Source organism: Alexandromys fortis, unplaced genomic scaffold (genome assembly GCF_014885135.2).
Source record: "Alexandromys fortis isolate MF-2015 unplaced genomic scaffold, M_Fortis_MF-2015_v1.1 scaffold_14, whole genome shotgun sequence".
Classification (NCBI taxonomy): domain Eukaryota; kingdom Metazoa; phylum Chordata; class Mammalia; order Rodentia; family Cricetidae; genus Alexandromys; species Alexandromys fortis.
In genome coordinates this window covers 19,374,604-19,390,585 of record NW_026067910.1, presented here as the reverse complement: position 1 = coordinate 19,390,585, position 15,982 = coordinate 19,374,604, and the positions used below count along the sequence as shown (strand labels likewise).

The 15,982-nt window shown below is 51.2% G+C and overlaps 1 protein-coding gene across 5 annotated transcripts in view; it reads right to left on the bottom strand.

Moving 5' to 3' along the window:
- Window positions 1–15,982, bottom strand: part of Zmiz1 (zinc finger MIZ-type containing 1) — a 201,137-nt gene that overhangs the window by 23,232 nt on the left and 161,923 nt on the right. For all 5 annotated transcript variants that reach the window (XM_050138036.1, XM_050138033.1, XM_050138035.1 and 2 more), the window contains one exon: window positions 8,838–8,982. In XM_050138036.1, coding sequence (XP_049993993.1) covers window positions 8,838–8,982 — 145 coding nt within the window. The remainder of the gene's footprint in view (window positions 1–8,837; window positions 8,983–15,982) is intronic.

Below are 15,982 nucleotides of genomic sequence, written 5' to 3'. Positions count from 1 at the left end.
TGACCCCCCAGAAACAGTCAGGACATAGGCACTGCCTCTTCCAGGGACAGCCTGGGCCCACTTTACAGAGGTCACAGCTGAATCTTCTCTTCTCCTTGTTCTTAGCACCTTGTGACAAACCAGCTGCTCTGTCCTACTGACCTGGTGCTTGGAATTCAGGCTTAGGTCACCCTGTCACCCTTCCTCTGGGCCCAGGACCAAGCAAGCAAAGCCTGCCTGGGTACCCTACCCCAAACCCCCACTCCCAGACCTGTGCACATCCCTGACTGGCTAAGACCTTCCCTCGCCTACAAGTCAACATCATCAGCTTCCAGTGTTGAATGGACAAAGTTCAAATGCTCCCCATGCACCCCAGAATGATCTACCCCACCAGCTCACCCCCAAGCCTGCACTAACCTCCTCACGCAGTCCTGTACTGGCCGCCTATTCAAGGCGCTCCTTCTAAGGAGCCCATACACATCAGCCGGTGTGAGATTTCCCTTTGTATGTTGGGAATATCACTGGTTAATAAAGGACTGCTTTGAGCCTATAGCAGAGCAGGGCAGAAAGAACTAGGCGGGGAAAACTAAAGTGAATGCTGGGAGAAAGAAGGCAGCGCCAGGGAGAAGCCATGTACCCCTGCCGGAGATAGACGTTGGAACTTTACCTGGTAAGCCAAGCCACGTGGCAATACACAGATTAATGTAGATGGGTTATATTAGTATGTAAGAGTTTAGCCAATAAGAAGCTAGAGCTAATGGACCAAGCAGTGATTTAAATCATACAGTTTCTGTGTGATTATTTTGGGTCTGAGCAGCCGGGAACCAACAAGAGGCTTCCTCCAACAATCAGCAGCTAGGAATCCACTTCCTCCTATCCAGTCTCAGGTTTACAGTGGAGCATTCGGTAAGGCCTTCCAGCTAGCCAAGGTGATGTGGGAGGAGTGAGAGGGGCCTGAAGTGTGGTACAGCGTTAAGATTAGCCAGGTCAGTGCAGTTCAACTGCCCTTCCTCAGTGAGAGCCTATAAGACATCATACCTGTGGCCCTAGAACAGCAGAACACCCTCATCTGTGACACTCTCCCCCGGATCTGCTCCCACTGGCCTGTGCTCACGTCCTTCCTGTTTCTCTGCAAAGTCACCTATCTCATGTCACATAAAGAAGCAGCCCACGCTGTCTTTTCTGTATTTTTTACAGTTCCTCACCACTCTGGTATCACTTTTGATCATTATCTTCCCAGCCTCTACTCTAGAATCTAGAGTAAACCGAATCCAGCAGTTTTGTAGGACAGAGTGGATTAAAGGCCAATGGCCAAACAAGCTGGACAGGGGTCAGGCCTTGAACTAGTCCTGAACACGGGGGAAGCAGTACTGAGCAAAATCTGTATTTTCTAGGCCACAGTGGCTGAGTTCTGAGGCCTCTCCTCACCCTTCAAGGTGGCTAGAGCAATCCCCCCTCAAACTGTTCTGGACCCGGCTGTCTGACCTGAAAAGCAGTCCTGGACATGCCCCTCACTAGCTCAGCCCACAGGGCTCCCTTGAGGCAGGTTCCTGCACTCTGATTTGTGAGACCGAGAGCATGTCCTCATGCATTCCCTAAACACAGAAGTGGGTCCTGACACCCAGTCAGGATTAGGGAGCAGACCACAGTGACGAATCGGGGTGGAGCTCAGATGGGAGAGCACTTGACTAGCACAAACAGCCTGGAGAGAAACACTGACACTAAGTCTATGATCTCAAGAGTGGGAGATAGGAGAATCAGAAGTTCAAGGTCATCCTTGGCTACATGGAAAGTTTGAGTCTATCCTGGGCTGTATGAGACCCTGTCTCAAATACAAAACAAAACAAAAATAAAAAAAGCAAAAGCCAGACCAAAAAAAAAAAACAACCAAATTCTAAACCCAAACTAAAGAACAGAAAACACAGTAGCCTACAGTGAGGATGAATACTGTTTTCTTGACGCACCTGCCACTATAGACCAAGAATCGGTACCAAGAGGCTCAGTCAAGTACATCAGTGTAAGCACAGGCCTTGGGGGCAGAGCAGGACACACTCCAAGAGGACAAAGAGGTGTCCTTAAAGTAACTCAGGCTCATTATTCTGTGTCCCCTTGTTTCAAGGGCAAAGAGCCGGGCTAGAACGAGGAGAGAAACAGGGTATGGCTGGCTAGGCGGAACAGGGCCCAGGAGCAGAGGGGGCTGACTGGGGACTAAGTGTAGCCCGCGAGAGTGAGCCTAAGGCCAGCCAGAATGGGCATCTCGGCTCTTCCAGGGCAAGTCACAAGCTGGCAAAAGGGACCTGGCCGGGAGACCCTGCAGGCCATGTTTTCACAAAATAAAGAGGAGGAGACTTCTGGCCACCCACTGTCCTTGCTGGGAGACCCTGCAGGCCATGTTTTCACAAAAGAAAGAGGAGACTCCTGGCCACCCACTGCCCTGCTAGACTCCCATTTGGGGTGTGTGGGACAGACACAAGTCCTCCAGCGACTAAATAAAGCAGAAGTCTGTCTTTCCCCCACTACGCCCCATCCCTCAGAACGGCTTATTAAGTTCCTCACCTCTTCCAGGCCAGAGTTGGATTCAGGTTCTAACATGGCAGCTAGACAGGTTTAGGGGGGGCCCTGTCTCTCAACACATGGTACTGCATCTAAAGGTCCCTACTACCCCCAGCACCATGGCTGGGCAGAAATCAGCTTCTTCCTGTTCCATCCTACCCACAACCAGCAGAGACAAAGCTAGCCAACATTCCTAAAGTGGGCACTCCGCTGCCTGGTGAGCATGTTCACTGTCCCAGAGCAAAGGAGGCCATAAACTTAGCAAGCACAGGGCCTGTGGGTTGCCGAATGCATACTGGAGAAGCAAGTGAGAGGCGCAGAGGAGGGTAACGTTGGACCTCACGACAGGAATGGCACCCACCAGCACTCTGTGTGATTCATCGCCTTGCAAAGGCTCTCAACTCCACAGGCACCCACAGCATTAAGCCTATAATGTCTCACCTCTGTCCGGACTCTCACTTCTACCTTTCTTTGTGTCCAAGATCAAGGACAACCCAAGCTCTTGTGCTAGCAGGGAAGAGGGGCTAGCTGGGATAAGAGGAGACTAAGTTACAAAAAGGCCTGGGGGTGGGGGCTCTGGGAAAGGTGTCTCAAGGCCTCCTTCTCTGACCAGCACTGTTTATTAATCTATAGCATGGAGAGTCCAGATGGGTACCTGGCAATTTGGGGTGATCTGTAAGAAGCTCCTCCCTTGGCCCACACAACTGTCCTAAAGAGGGGTAGTCAGAGCCCCCAAGGACCTGATAACCCCTCTAGGTGAATTCTGCCCCTCTATGGGAGTTCCAATCATATCACAAACTGCCCCCAGACTTACTCCTGCCCTTGCAAACCTGCTCCGAAATCTTGTCCCTCTCAAGAGGGGCTGGCCTGTAGAAGGGCATCTTGTGCACCTGCCAAGTGCCTCCTGCCTTAGGTGCTACATTTGCATCTCAGGCCAGGACAGCTCTGCCACCCTGGCTCTACTTTGCTCAGTTCCAGGTTCCCTGCACCCTCCCAGGAAGGTGCTCTGCTCACCCCTTGTGGCACTGGAGATGTGAGAGACTTCCTGCCTTGGGCTTTGACTCCCTGGGGCCTGGGGTGATGTCCACACACACCCAGGATGCAGGATGCTTTCTTGCATCAAAGGCAAAGGCAATGGGAAGAGGTAACAGCCCAGGGGATGCTGGGAACAAACTCCAAACTGTTTGCAAGGCCACTGTCAATGGGCCCGGGCAATTTCTGTGATCTTGATCTTAACAAGAAGTCAGTCTCCTCTTCCTTACCTGTAAACATTCCTAGTGTCAGGCAGGCCGACCCTATCCAACTGTCCGTTTTCTCTAGTCCTCCAGCCTGGCTACAGAGTAGGTGCCTACATTTACTTGATATTCTGAAGTTAGGAGTGGGCATTCCTGTCTGTCAAGTAAAAGGTTGTGCAGATTTTCTTTGTTCTTCTTTTCCCTGCCTTTTCTAGCTAGTGAACTCCTACCCATACCTCAAAGCCTAGTCTGCATCTTGCCTTTCATGACTTTCTGTCATTAAACCAATGGCATTTTCCTTTATGTCCCCCCCTGCTTCTTGCATAGAGCCCTTCAGATCAAGTCCCAACAGATGGTTTCTATGCCTGTGTACCAGCTCGGCAGGCTTTGGTGGAGGCTTGTGAGGTAGGACAAAATGTGCTGGGCCTGGATGAGGGCACTTGGATCTCCTTGTGCAAGTCACACAGATATTCAGGCAAGCCAGGGGGAAAGCAAGCTGCATTCTTTCTTTCCTGAACCGTGGCAGCCGCTTTGGGAGAAAGTGACTATTAGCGTATTGTCTTAATTAATTTCCTTGATCTGGCTGTACTGGTACCAGCTCTGTGCAAGCCTGTGCTGCCAGTCAGGGAGCTACCGCTCCTGTCTTTTTAATTTGGGGAGACCATTACAAGCCTCTCCATTATTACAGTTCTTAGACTCCACCTCCCCCAGCTCACTGTGTGAGACAGGATGTAAGCACTGCCCAGCAGGGAGCCACAATGGAATCTCCACTGTGGATCCTCAGCTTTCTTCTCTGGGTTTTTCTTAAATAATCAAAACACAATTAGCTGGGTGTAGTGGTGCCTAGCTTTAATCCCAGCACTCAGGAGGCAGAGGCAAGTAGATTTCTGTAAGTTCAAGGCCAGTCTGGTTTACATAGTGAGTTCTAGGTAGGACAGCCAGGGATACACAGTGAGATGCTATCTCAAAAAACAAACAAACAAACAAAAAAATAAAAAATACATACATACATGTATGTACATACATGTAGAGGTGAGAGGACAACTTGTAGAGCTGGTTCTCTCCTTCCACCATGCCGGTTCCAGGAGAGCAAACTCTAACTGTCAAGCTTGAGGGCAGCAGGGAGCTTTGTCCACTGGGTTTTCTTGATGGCAAGAAGAGCCTACTACCAACACAGGCTGGTACAAGTGGGCTAAGGAACTACACATAAGAATTGACTAACTTTTTTTTTCCTTTTGTTTTGAGACAGGGTCTAACTATGTAGCCCTGGCCGGCCTTGGATTTGTGTCCCTCCCGCACCAACCTCTCCTGTGCTGGGACTACTGGTGTATGTACTGGTACCTTTAGGTTTACTTTCTGTAGGGCTGGCAATTGAACCCCAAGGCCCTCGGTATGCAAAACTAGCACTCTACCACTGATCCACTCCCTCTGCTCTAAAGGGGCTATTATCACTCATCCATTAGCTGGCAATAAAGGGCCTATCAAGAGAATATTGGACTAAGGTTTGGGGGACACACAAGTTCCTGGGGATCCCCATATACAAGACTTGGTCCTGTGATTCTTCATAGAGATGAGGAAACTGAGGCTCAAAGAGGCCGAGAAGTGCTTAATCTCAGAGCTACAAGACAGCAGTCTGGCTCCAGGCCACGGCCCTACCCAGCAACCAAGGCCTCTCTGGTACACAGCAAATCCCTACCCCTGGAGGAGGAGCAAGATTACCCTTGATCTCAGAGGCTCCAGCAGCTTTGATTGTAATCAAATTAATAGATAAACAAGATTTATTAGACTCTTAATTAGCTTTGCAACACCCATTTGCATACAGACAATGTGCTAATCACAAACGGCTTTTTAAACCACTCATTAAAAACCTAGATGAGGAAGCAGAAGTTGTTGGGGGTAAAGTCAAGATAACCTCAGGGATGCCAAAGGTGCCCTTCTGCCCCAACAATGGCTAGACCCTCCGGGCGCCTTTCAGCTTCCATCTTGGAGTTATGAAGATGGGGAAGGCATGTAATATGCTCTGAGTCTCTTTGCTAAGTGCAAGATGACCTTGATATGACCAATGGCGAAGCTAAAACAGGATCTGAGGGCTTTTACAAGCTAGAGTTAGTTCACATTCTTCAGAAGGTCACAGTTACTCTCACAGAGTGTCTTGGAAGGAGCCTGGTTCCTCCCTGTACCACTTGCATGGCAGTACCATGTCTCTTTGGGACTTCAGGGGCTCAGAGAGCTCTGGTTGGAGGCACAGCACAGCCCAAGAGGAAAGCCTTACACTGTGGGGCCACTACATCTTCATGGTTTGTGGTGGATATGACAGTGACTTCAGTCACAGAAATACTTTGGTCCTCAGGGGCCCTCCAGACCTCTGGGTTCAGGTAGGGCTTCCAGGTCCCTGGTTCTTCCCTTCTGCTTGTTTTAGAGCCTTTTAGTTGAGGACCTCGAGTCTCTGGACCCCTGGATCCTCTGGGTACCACACCCCAGACTTCCTAGTGAACATACTGTGCTCCACCCTTAACGAGGCCAAAGCCCCTTTGAAGATGCCAGAGTCGGTGTCTCAACTGCAAAGGCTCTCTCTTCCACTAAGCTTCATGTTCAGGAATTTACACCGGAGGTTTAACAGGTGCTGGGGACACTTCCACAGTTCCCTTGGAAATGAGAGATTCATCCCACAGGAACATGCATAAAGGTACACGAGGAGACTTGGCAGCTCCTGATTGCTGAGAATCCTCACCACAGCTGTGGGCTTGGAGAAGGGTTAGAGACTGACCACTCTTCAACAGCTGCCCCACCATAATGCGGGGGCACGGTGGTAATTACCTAGGGTAAGCCATGGATCAGAGCAGGGCATCGACTGTTCCAGAACCCTCGAACCCAGCAAACAACTACTCCCTTACTACCCCTGAACACGTTACTCTGTGCCCTGTTCACCTCTATCAGCTGTGTGTTCTTGGGCAACTCAGTTTCCTATTCGCAGCCAGGTGTTAGCTGCCTTCTAAGTTCTGTAACCTTGCTATGCTCCCAAGGGGAACCTTCATTCAGTTCAACCGATCAGGCTCAACCCCAATCAATACCTAGCAAGTCTCCAGCTCTCCAGCCTGTCTCTGAAAGGCCTCCAGAGGCCACAGAATACGTGCTACCTAAGCCAAGCTTAAAGACCTAGGTATCACGTATTCTGTGGCTTCTGGTTATTGTCTGTTATCCCACAGGCCCTTTGAGGCCCTGACCCTGTCATGCTGGCAGAGTTAGCAGGACTCAGGGTGCTGGCCAGTGGCTTTTCATACACAGTACTTTTAGGTATAGATAGTTTGAGGTCACAGAATGCAGGTACCCTTTCCTCAGCCTGGATCTTCCCTGGTCACGATACCTTACCTTCAGGCAGCCGCCAACAGTCAGCCCTGCCTGTTCCTCCTAGGACCCAGGCTTCCTTTCTGCCCTCCTTTACCTACCAGCTCCTAATTTTGCCCCGTGAACCTCCCTCCTCTGTTGGTAGATCCAGCTTCTGAGAAAAGAGACTCCTCGCCTTTGTTTAAAGACAAATAATCCACATGAACTAAACTCGAGGAAGACCCAGCAAAGGACTGGCAGTGGCGAAAACCTGTCACACGCCAGGGCTAGAATAGCCACGGTCAAGCAGGCTCGAGACAGCATTCTAGCGGGCAGCCTCAGTACTTTGGCCCGTCACCATCACCTCCAGTGAAGCGTGCACACGCGCGCGAGCACGCGCACACACACACACACACACACACACCCCTGTAATCCTAGCACTAGAAGGCTGAATCAGGAGGATCAGGAGTTAGAGATCAGCCCGGGCCACCAGACGGAGACTGTGAAACGCCAAGTGAAATGGTCAAGCTAAAATAACAGCTCACTTGCCAAAGTCCTGCTCACTGACAGCTTGACCAGGGATAAGGAGTGGAAGGCAGAAGGAAGCAGTTTGCCTCTCCAGAGCAACAGTTCTCAACTAAGGTGACATCCCCACTCTCCAAATGTGTCGGGTGATCTTATGGCTGCAATGCCTGGTGGCAGAAAAGCAAGGTGGACAGGGCCCATGATTGATGCCAAACACCTTATAAGACCCTCATCACCACTGCACACAGCTGCCCTGGCCAAGGATGAATCCCTAAACACTGGTACAGGAGGAAGAGGCTGTGCTGTCAGAGCCTGGGCCCAGGGTCTGGTGAGGCAGTGTCCTGGATGAGAGGGGCTTGCTGTGCTCTGAGACGGCAGGTAAACACAGCTGAGCCTTCCTGGCCAGGCGGGGCACTCGCTTTGATGAGCAGCTCCTCTGGTCCTGACAGTTAATTCGATTTAGAAGACAAGGCTGACCCTGAGTGCTGGCAGCGCCTGGCCCATGAGGTCCAGGAAGACTGCAGCATGTTCTGGGCTGTGCGTCTCTCCGTCAGGCAGGATAATGAGAGCTGAGCTGATTGCAGAGGCCCCCGTCATTAGCAAGGACCCACAAAGGGGGGTGCAGACAGCATGACGGGCCCTGTTGTTGCAGGGTCAGCCCACAGAATACTCAGAGCATCAGCCCAGCGAGGCGCCTGCGAGATAATTAACAGGGAATTGCCAGTCTCCCCACGTGCCTTTCCAAGGTTGGTGCGGGGCAGCCTGGCCAGTTCTTAGGTGTTTGGCAGCCCCTAGCAAGCCTGTTCCTGCCTAGGATCCAGGTTTCAGGCAGCTCCAGCCCAGTTTTACCTGCTCTGGCATGATGGGTGTGGCCTGATTCTGCCCCACATTGGGGTGTGACCACTAAGCCTGGGGCACCCTGAGACCCTACTTTCTCCTGGTTTCCCTGAGAGTGCCCATGTATCTGCTCTAAATAGAGGGACGGTTCTGAGCTCATGATTCCTAATGTTCTACTAGAAGCCAGGGATCTCAAGGACAAAGTGGCCTATCGGGAAAAAAAAAAAAATCAGCCCTCCCTGTCTGATGGGGAAGAAGCCATGTCATTTAGGCGGATTTAAAGGCCAAATTGCCTTTTAGAGGCCCCACTCCCAGGGCTCGCACCACAGGAGGTTTCCAAGCAGACCCCAGGCACCCCACTCCTGAAGGTACCTGCACGCTTACCTGTGCGACAGAGTGGGTTTCATGGAGCTCATGGAGTTGAGGGGGGGCTGCATGGGGAGTTTCCCAGGGGGGTCGTTCTGGCGGCTCTTCTGATGTCGGAGCAACAGCAGTCGGCCAAGTTCTTCACACCAGGAGGACAGCAGGGCTGCAAAGACGGACAGACGGTCAGCGGGCACACTACTCGAGTCCCCACGGCATCCTTCCCAGACAGGGGTTTACGATGCTGGCTTTGTTCCTGGGAGATGGCCTCAGTGTTTTAAACCACGAAATGGGCTAAGGTTCTCTAAGAAAGAGCAAAAGCATCTGTGCCAAGTGTCTACTAAGGGGGCCAGTTGGGATGGCCTCCAGGTTAAGAGGCACCAACAAAGAGTCCAGATAACAAAGAAGAAGGTAGAGACGAAACTAAAGGTGAGTCTAGGGAAAGAGGCCAACAACGGCCTTGAATGAGGGTGTGACTTCCTCAACATTTAGTGCTACCTGGTTTCTCACGGATGCATTAAAAACCGTACGGTGCAGACACAATTTAGGGTTTTTTTTTGGAGATGAGGGCCCAGGAGCGTTCACTGGGCTCTGAAACTCCCAGCCAGAACGTGCCTATTGAGCAGACATCAGCCTGTCACACACATGCACACACGCACACACTCACACACTCTCTCTGCTGACCTCAAATGCTTAGAAGGATGAAAGGTTTCCATAGCAGAGGGTAGCAGTGTTTGTGTGTACGTGTGCGTGCTTGAGATGGTCCAGACAGCACATGCAAGAATCTCTGCTACTAGGCTGAACCAATGCTGTAGAAAAGAGGTTTCCTCTCATGTTCCCAATGGACCCACTTGGGACTAAAAGTCTTCTTAGGTCCTTCCAGGATACAGCCAAGTTAGGGAGGGAACACAGTAAGGCAGGGTTTATCACCACCTCTCTGCACGACCCTAAGGATCTCACCCCAACTCCCAAGCTTCAGATTGCTTGGTTATGGGGGGGGGGTGTTGATTCTAGTCCTCTGGCTCAGGCATGCAAAGTCATTCACAGCAATCACCAGAGTGGTGAGACAGATGTATCCTGCTCTGGAGGGAACCCTATAGAAGGCAGAATACCTTTCCGCAGACCAAACCCCAGCCGGTCTTTTCCTCCTGGATCCTCCCACTTTAAGAAGGAACCTGAAGTTGTTCACTGCCAGCACTGGAGGAATATACCCAAATACATAATGACCAGAAGGGCCTGTATCACACACTGTCAGGCCCTGTCCAGGTCCTCCCTTAGCCCAACAGCTCCTACGGGTCTCAATGAAGCTGCCAGGTACTTGTTCAGATTGTTTTGCATAGAAGGGCCCGACTGAGGAGGGTTTCTCCCCTAGAGGCAGTAGACACGCTGATGTACCCTGCTCTGTGGTGCCCTCCCTGTCACGGCTAGAGGGAAAGCTGCCATTGCAAAAAGGCTAGGTCAAACACAAGTGTGTTTTCAGACTGCTCCATTCTTCTTCAGGCCCTGGTTCTGCTTCTTGCACAGGGTACCAGGCATCTGGAAGCTCATTTGCATGCCAAGCATGAGGCCAGAAAGGGTTGCAGCTCTAGAAGGCCTGCTGCCAGCACAGAGGATGGATGGAGATGGTGCTGCCTACAACCTGACTCACGATCCCAAGCCCTGTTCTTCTGGGCACCAGACAGACCACTGTGGAATTTAGGGCTTTCCTTGGTTACTATAGGCTGCCCAACGGGTGAAGGGCAGCCTTGTCTACCTGTCCCCCGTCCCAAGTAGAGAGGTTTCTGGAAAGATAACAAAGGTATAGGATTGGCCCTGGGAACTGGAAGGCAGCAGGTGGGATATATGTTAGCCACGTTGTCACATGCCTGGAAGACCACAATCCTGTGTCCAAGAGGGAAAGAGGATCCCACTCACCCTACCCTGGCTGAGAGCCTGGTGAGAACAGATGTTGAAAGCAGTTCCCTCGCGATGCGCAGAAGCAACGGAGATGTTTTTGAGGGTGCAGATCAACGGAAGCTATTTGGAGACCAACACCACATGGAAATTTGCAGACAAAGAAGTGAATATGGGTCCATTTAGAGACAGGCCAGGCAGAAAAGCCCATGGGACTGAGGGCTAAGCACATTCTGGGAAGGCTACCTGCTTCCCTAAGTGTACTAGCTGGTGAAGCATACGGTCTCAGCATGGGCAGCAGAGACGGTTAAGGTCATAACTTGTACCCCTTCTCTGTGGTGAGTGCCACTCCCAGGTTAGCAAGTCTCCTCTATCCGCAAACATCAGCAAGGAAACCTAAATCCCTCCTCACCCTTTTACAAGGACAACTTGCTTGGTCTCACAGCAGCCGTTGGTCCACTGGCTGCAGATGTCATTTAGATCCAAGGCCACCCTCCCAGAGAGTTGAGTGTTTGGAAGGCTGCAGAGAATGTGAAAAGGTGTTTGAGCATCTCTGCAGCCTTCCTGAGCTCCTTCAATTTGGGCTAGCCACGTGGAGAGAACCTTTGGCTCAGCAGAAACTGGGAACCAGAGGAGCAGAGGGAAGCAGAGGTCGACTCTAGGAGCAGGGTCCACAGGCCTGTGACCTAAGACCTGGCACTCAGAGACATAGTAACAGTGGCACCCACTGCTTCCTCTGCTCCAGATGGACCCACGGTAGAGTCTGGCCTTTCTGACGGTAGAACAAGCTGCAACAGTCCCGACAGGTCCCTTCTTTGATGTCCACCTGGTTCAGGCCTTACACAACAACCAGGCACTGAGGTGGGTAGACCTAGGAGTCAGCCAGCTCCCTCTCTAGCTCATCAGAACACTACACCAGGTGTCCTTCCGGCTGACCTCCCCATGGAGCAGTGGGGACTGCTTTGGACTCAATCCAGATTTCAAACCGTTTCCAAACTTCTTAACATAGTATACAAACACACATAACCCAATACATCTAAGATGATCAAAAGAGGGCTGGGGAGATGGCTCAAGGGCCAACGACTCGAGTTTCATCCCGGAGACCCACATGTTGGAAGGAGAGCTCCTGCGTATTGTCTTCTGACCTCCTCACGTGTGCACCTCAGCAACCAGAGGCTAGAGAGCCTGTCCATACATCTCTCTCTCTCTCTCTCTCTCTCTCTCTCTCTCTCTCTCTCTCTCTCTCTCTCTCTCACACACACACACACACACACACACACACACACACACACACACACTCCATTCCAATTCCTTGTCACCTTAAGGTGCCAAAGCATCTGATTACTCACTTAAATTAATTTGACAAATGGCTGCCAAACACCTACGGAGTATGGGGCTTCCTGCACTAGGCAAGGTAGTCTGTATAAGTCAGCAAGCTAGACGGCACCTCTATGCACACCTGCCCTGGCCTTAGGGGTCAGTCGTCCAGCTAAGATTCAAGGCCAGAGGCTTAAACAATCTGGGACCAGAACAGTTCCACCTGACACCTATGTGACCTTGAGCTTAACAATCACCTGTTCTCTTTTACTGTCAATGTGTCTAACACTAAGGCCTGCTCTTCAGGATCATGTTTCAATGACAGTGACATGGATAAAGTGTTTAAGACAGTAGCTGGTAGGTAGAGGGGGGTCTGTGTAGCTTTGTGAGTGGTTACTAGGGAGCCCCTGGGGCACCTGCAAACACACCCTGCTCAGTGAAGGCAGGAGACAGCCTTGGGAATGGAAGATGGTCTCTCCTTTCCTCATTCTGGAGCCTATTTTGCCCAACAGGTTCCAGGTCCCCCTCTCTATATTTTAGTCTCTAAGACACGATTACATTCAGGTCTTTTGGCTTCTGCCTAGAAAATACGTTTTTGTCCCCCCCCCCACCTTGCAACACGGTGTTTTTCTGATGGTGCTGCCTTTAGGAAGACCTCTAGTCTCTTCCAAAAGTGCTCCTGCAGTCCCCAGTGGGCACCAGCGGGGAGCAGGAGCTGAGAATACTGGTCCTGGAGTCGTGTGTCCTGCTGTTTTTCAGCTGCAGGATACCACATGGGCTGTGTATGAGCCCTCAGTTTAGAGCTAATTTCCAGTCTCTAAGATGGACTGCCTGCTCCACACAGCAGCTCTGATATACCACGTCCTCAGGAGAGTACAAGTAGAAGCCAGAAAGGCGGTGGTGATGGGAACGGACTCGGAGGACCAAAGATTCCACAATGCATGTCAACTCTGGAAAAGCAGCCCTAACAACTTAACGCTCACCATGTAACCAGTGGGAGACCCACACTGAGGAACCAGACTGCCACTGTATGACACCTGGACAAGGTCACAGGCAGCTGTGAGGGTGGCCTGAGTCAACACTGAAGTACAGGAAGACTGCAGGCGCATGGCTGGTGACCGGTTACTCACCAGATGATGATTAGCATCAGCCCCCACAGCTGACAGAGTGACAGCAAGGAAGGCTCTGGAGCCTTGGTGTGCCTTGTCCACGTCTGATCCCAGGTCAGAGTGCAGACACAACGTCCTGGGTGGGTATGAGCTCCAGACACTCACGTGAGACATGTGTGGGTAGACAGAGGCCTCAGGGCAGATGATGAAGCCATCTGCGCACTCAACACAGGCTCCGCATGTGGCCCTGAGCTGCCAAGGGGTAGAGGGAGGACAGCCGGTGTCCTGTTGTGAGACAGGAAGTGACGGGCAGTTTTCTACTCAGGTGCAGCTGCGCCCCTTCAGCTGACACAGACACCTCTGGCCTCAGAAGAAAGGCACTTCTGCTTCCCCAGTGTCTGAGGACGGAGCTAGGTTTCTCTATGCCAGTGGTACTGGGGAGTTCAACAAGGTGGCGTGCCCACTGACTAGCAGGATTGAAAGAATACTGAGAAAAAGTATAGGGGTTGCCAAGTGGGTTCTAGGAAGCAGGTCTGAGAGAGTATGGAAGAGCCAGGTTCTCCACATCTGCCCCTTCAAGATATTTCTTGCAACAATTCTCGCAAGCAGGTACCACCATAATGTTCTTTAGGGCAAAGAAAAGTGAAAGCAGTGTAGAGGGGAGGCAGGCTGAAGTGTAGATGCTGAGGTCACTGAGTTCCTGGAGACAGGGGCAGGCTCCTATTTGCTTCTGTATCTGCATCTCCCAGCAGAGGTCAGGGTGGCGGCAGAAGCAGCAAGGCTCTCATTTGGGAACTGCTTGGACACCTGGTATGGGGTGGAGCTTCAGAGACCAGGCCTTAGGGGCCAGCCATGGGATCCTGTTGGGATAGAAGGGAGCAGAGGCTGGGTTCCAGCATCTAAGAGAGTGCCCCTCACTAGGCTGCGGCTGGGCTTGAACTTTAAATGGAGTAAGAAACCAGAGGCATCCAGGATGGTCACAGGGAAACAGGTCCCTGGGCAGCCAAGCAGGGAGATAAAAACACAGGCCTGGGATGCTCAGTGCCTATAAGAGCTAAGAACTGGAAAAGACCAGATGTAGGGAGGTGCTGGGCCTGAGCGGCAGGCTGGAGGTAGTCAGAGACCTAGAGGTAAGATCCAAACAGAAGCCTTAGCCAATATCCAACACCACCAGAGAACACGGGGTGAAACAAGGGCACTCTGAGGAGCAGGAAGCAGCTCCATAGCTAGAAGGCAGCTGGGAAGAAGAGAGCTGTGTATGTGTGCGTGGGGGCAGCAGGGATAGGAGGAGTGGCTTCTAGGACCTAGGACACTCAGAAAGGACTCGGAAATGGCCAGGAAGAGGCCTGTAAGACACAGGAGACTCCTTCTCCACACATCATACCCTAGGAAGGGTTATTACTCCAATAAATACCTTAGTCATGCACTTTAGATGCTCAGGGGATCATGACACAGCAGCAGGATGAGCTAGGGCACTTCCTGTTGAGTCAGAGGCAGGAGATCTCCCACCAACACTCCAGTCCCAGGAGCACCTCAGGAATACATACCGCTGCCCAGTGCAGCCTGCTGTCTCGGCGGCCTGTTCTCTTTGCACCTTGCCTAGTCCAAGCCCAGGAATGAATTACAACAGGACCACCCACCATGTGTGTGTGTCTCCCGACTTGCCTGTCACCGACCCACCCTGCTCCAATGGAAGCAGATGGGACCATGTCTACTGGCTAGACATGGGATTAGAGGGGCTCACCTCCACAGTCCCGGCATTCGGTATAGCATTTAGTAAGAAGGACACAGCTAACACATGACTAACGGGTTGTAGTGAGTCACAGAGAGAAAGAGCTCAGGATATGAGAGTATGGGAGACGGTCAGTCATCACGCACTCCATCCGAGACACAGGCAATTGCAAGGCCCCTAGCGGCAATCCCACCTCAAGGGCACTGTCAACCATATAAAAACCTACTGCAGAGTCCACCGACACATTTCATGACACGCGTAGCTACAGGGTAACGAGACTAAATGTGGGCAGCTTACAGAAACAACAGTGGAGGTGACGTGGGGACAACTGCCACTGTCATGTCATCTGCTCACGGTGTCCATACATCTCCCATGAGGTAACCATGAGAAGAAAAGACAACCTCCTATCCTTCTAGACGGGGCCAGGTCACACTCTCACATCCCCCTCCTCCATCTCCCAGGCACAAGGTCCCGGTCCCACGACTGGGGCCATGGGAGCCTCCTGCTTGTGCCAAGCACTCTGGAACTCACCAGGGATACATAGGCCTGGGCGCATCCCTTTCATCCATTTACTTATTATTAACAATAATAAATAACAATATATTAGTAATATATTATTATTGTAAAATAGGAGGCAAGTAAGAATTCAGGGCTAGAGATGACTCCGAGGTTAAGAACACTGCTGCTCTTCCAGAGGACTCAGGTTTAATTCCCAGCACCTACATGGCAGCTCACAACTATCTGAAACTCCAGCCCAGGGGATTTGACACCCTCACACAGACATGCAGGCAAAACACCAGTAAACATTTTATATAAGTATATATAAATATACTTTATATAAGTATATATATATATATATATATATATATATGAGTCTATTCATCTTAAAAAAATAAAAAAGAATTCCTCTTTTTCACTGGCCTGGTCTGAGGAGCCCCAAGACAAATAGATCAGACTTATAGACTTATCTTTGGACGCTCACGTACCACGTCTCCTCCCTCCTGAGACAAGAATTAAACAAGCTCACACACAAATGTAGATACCATGCTGGTAGTCAGAGCATACAGCAGGCTAAACTGTTTGAAGGATTTCCCCTGCTGCCCTCCTCTGCAGGC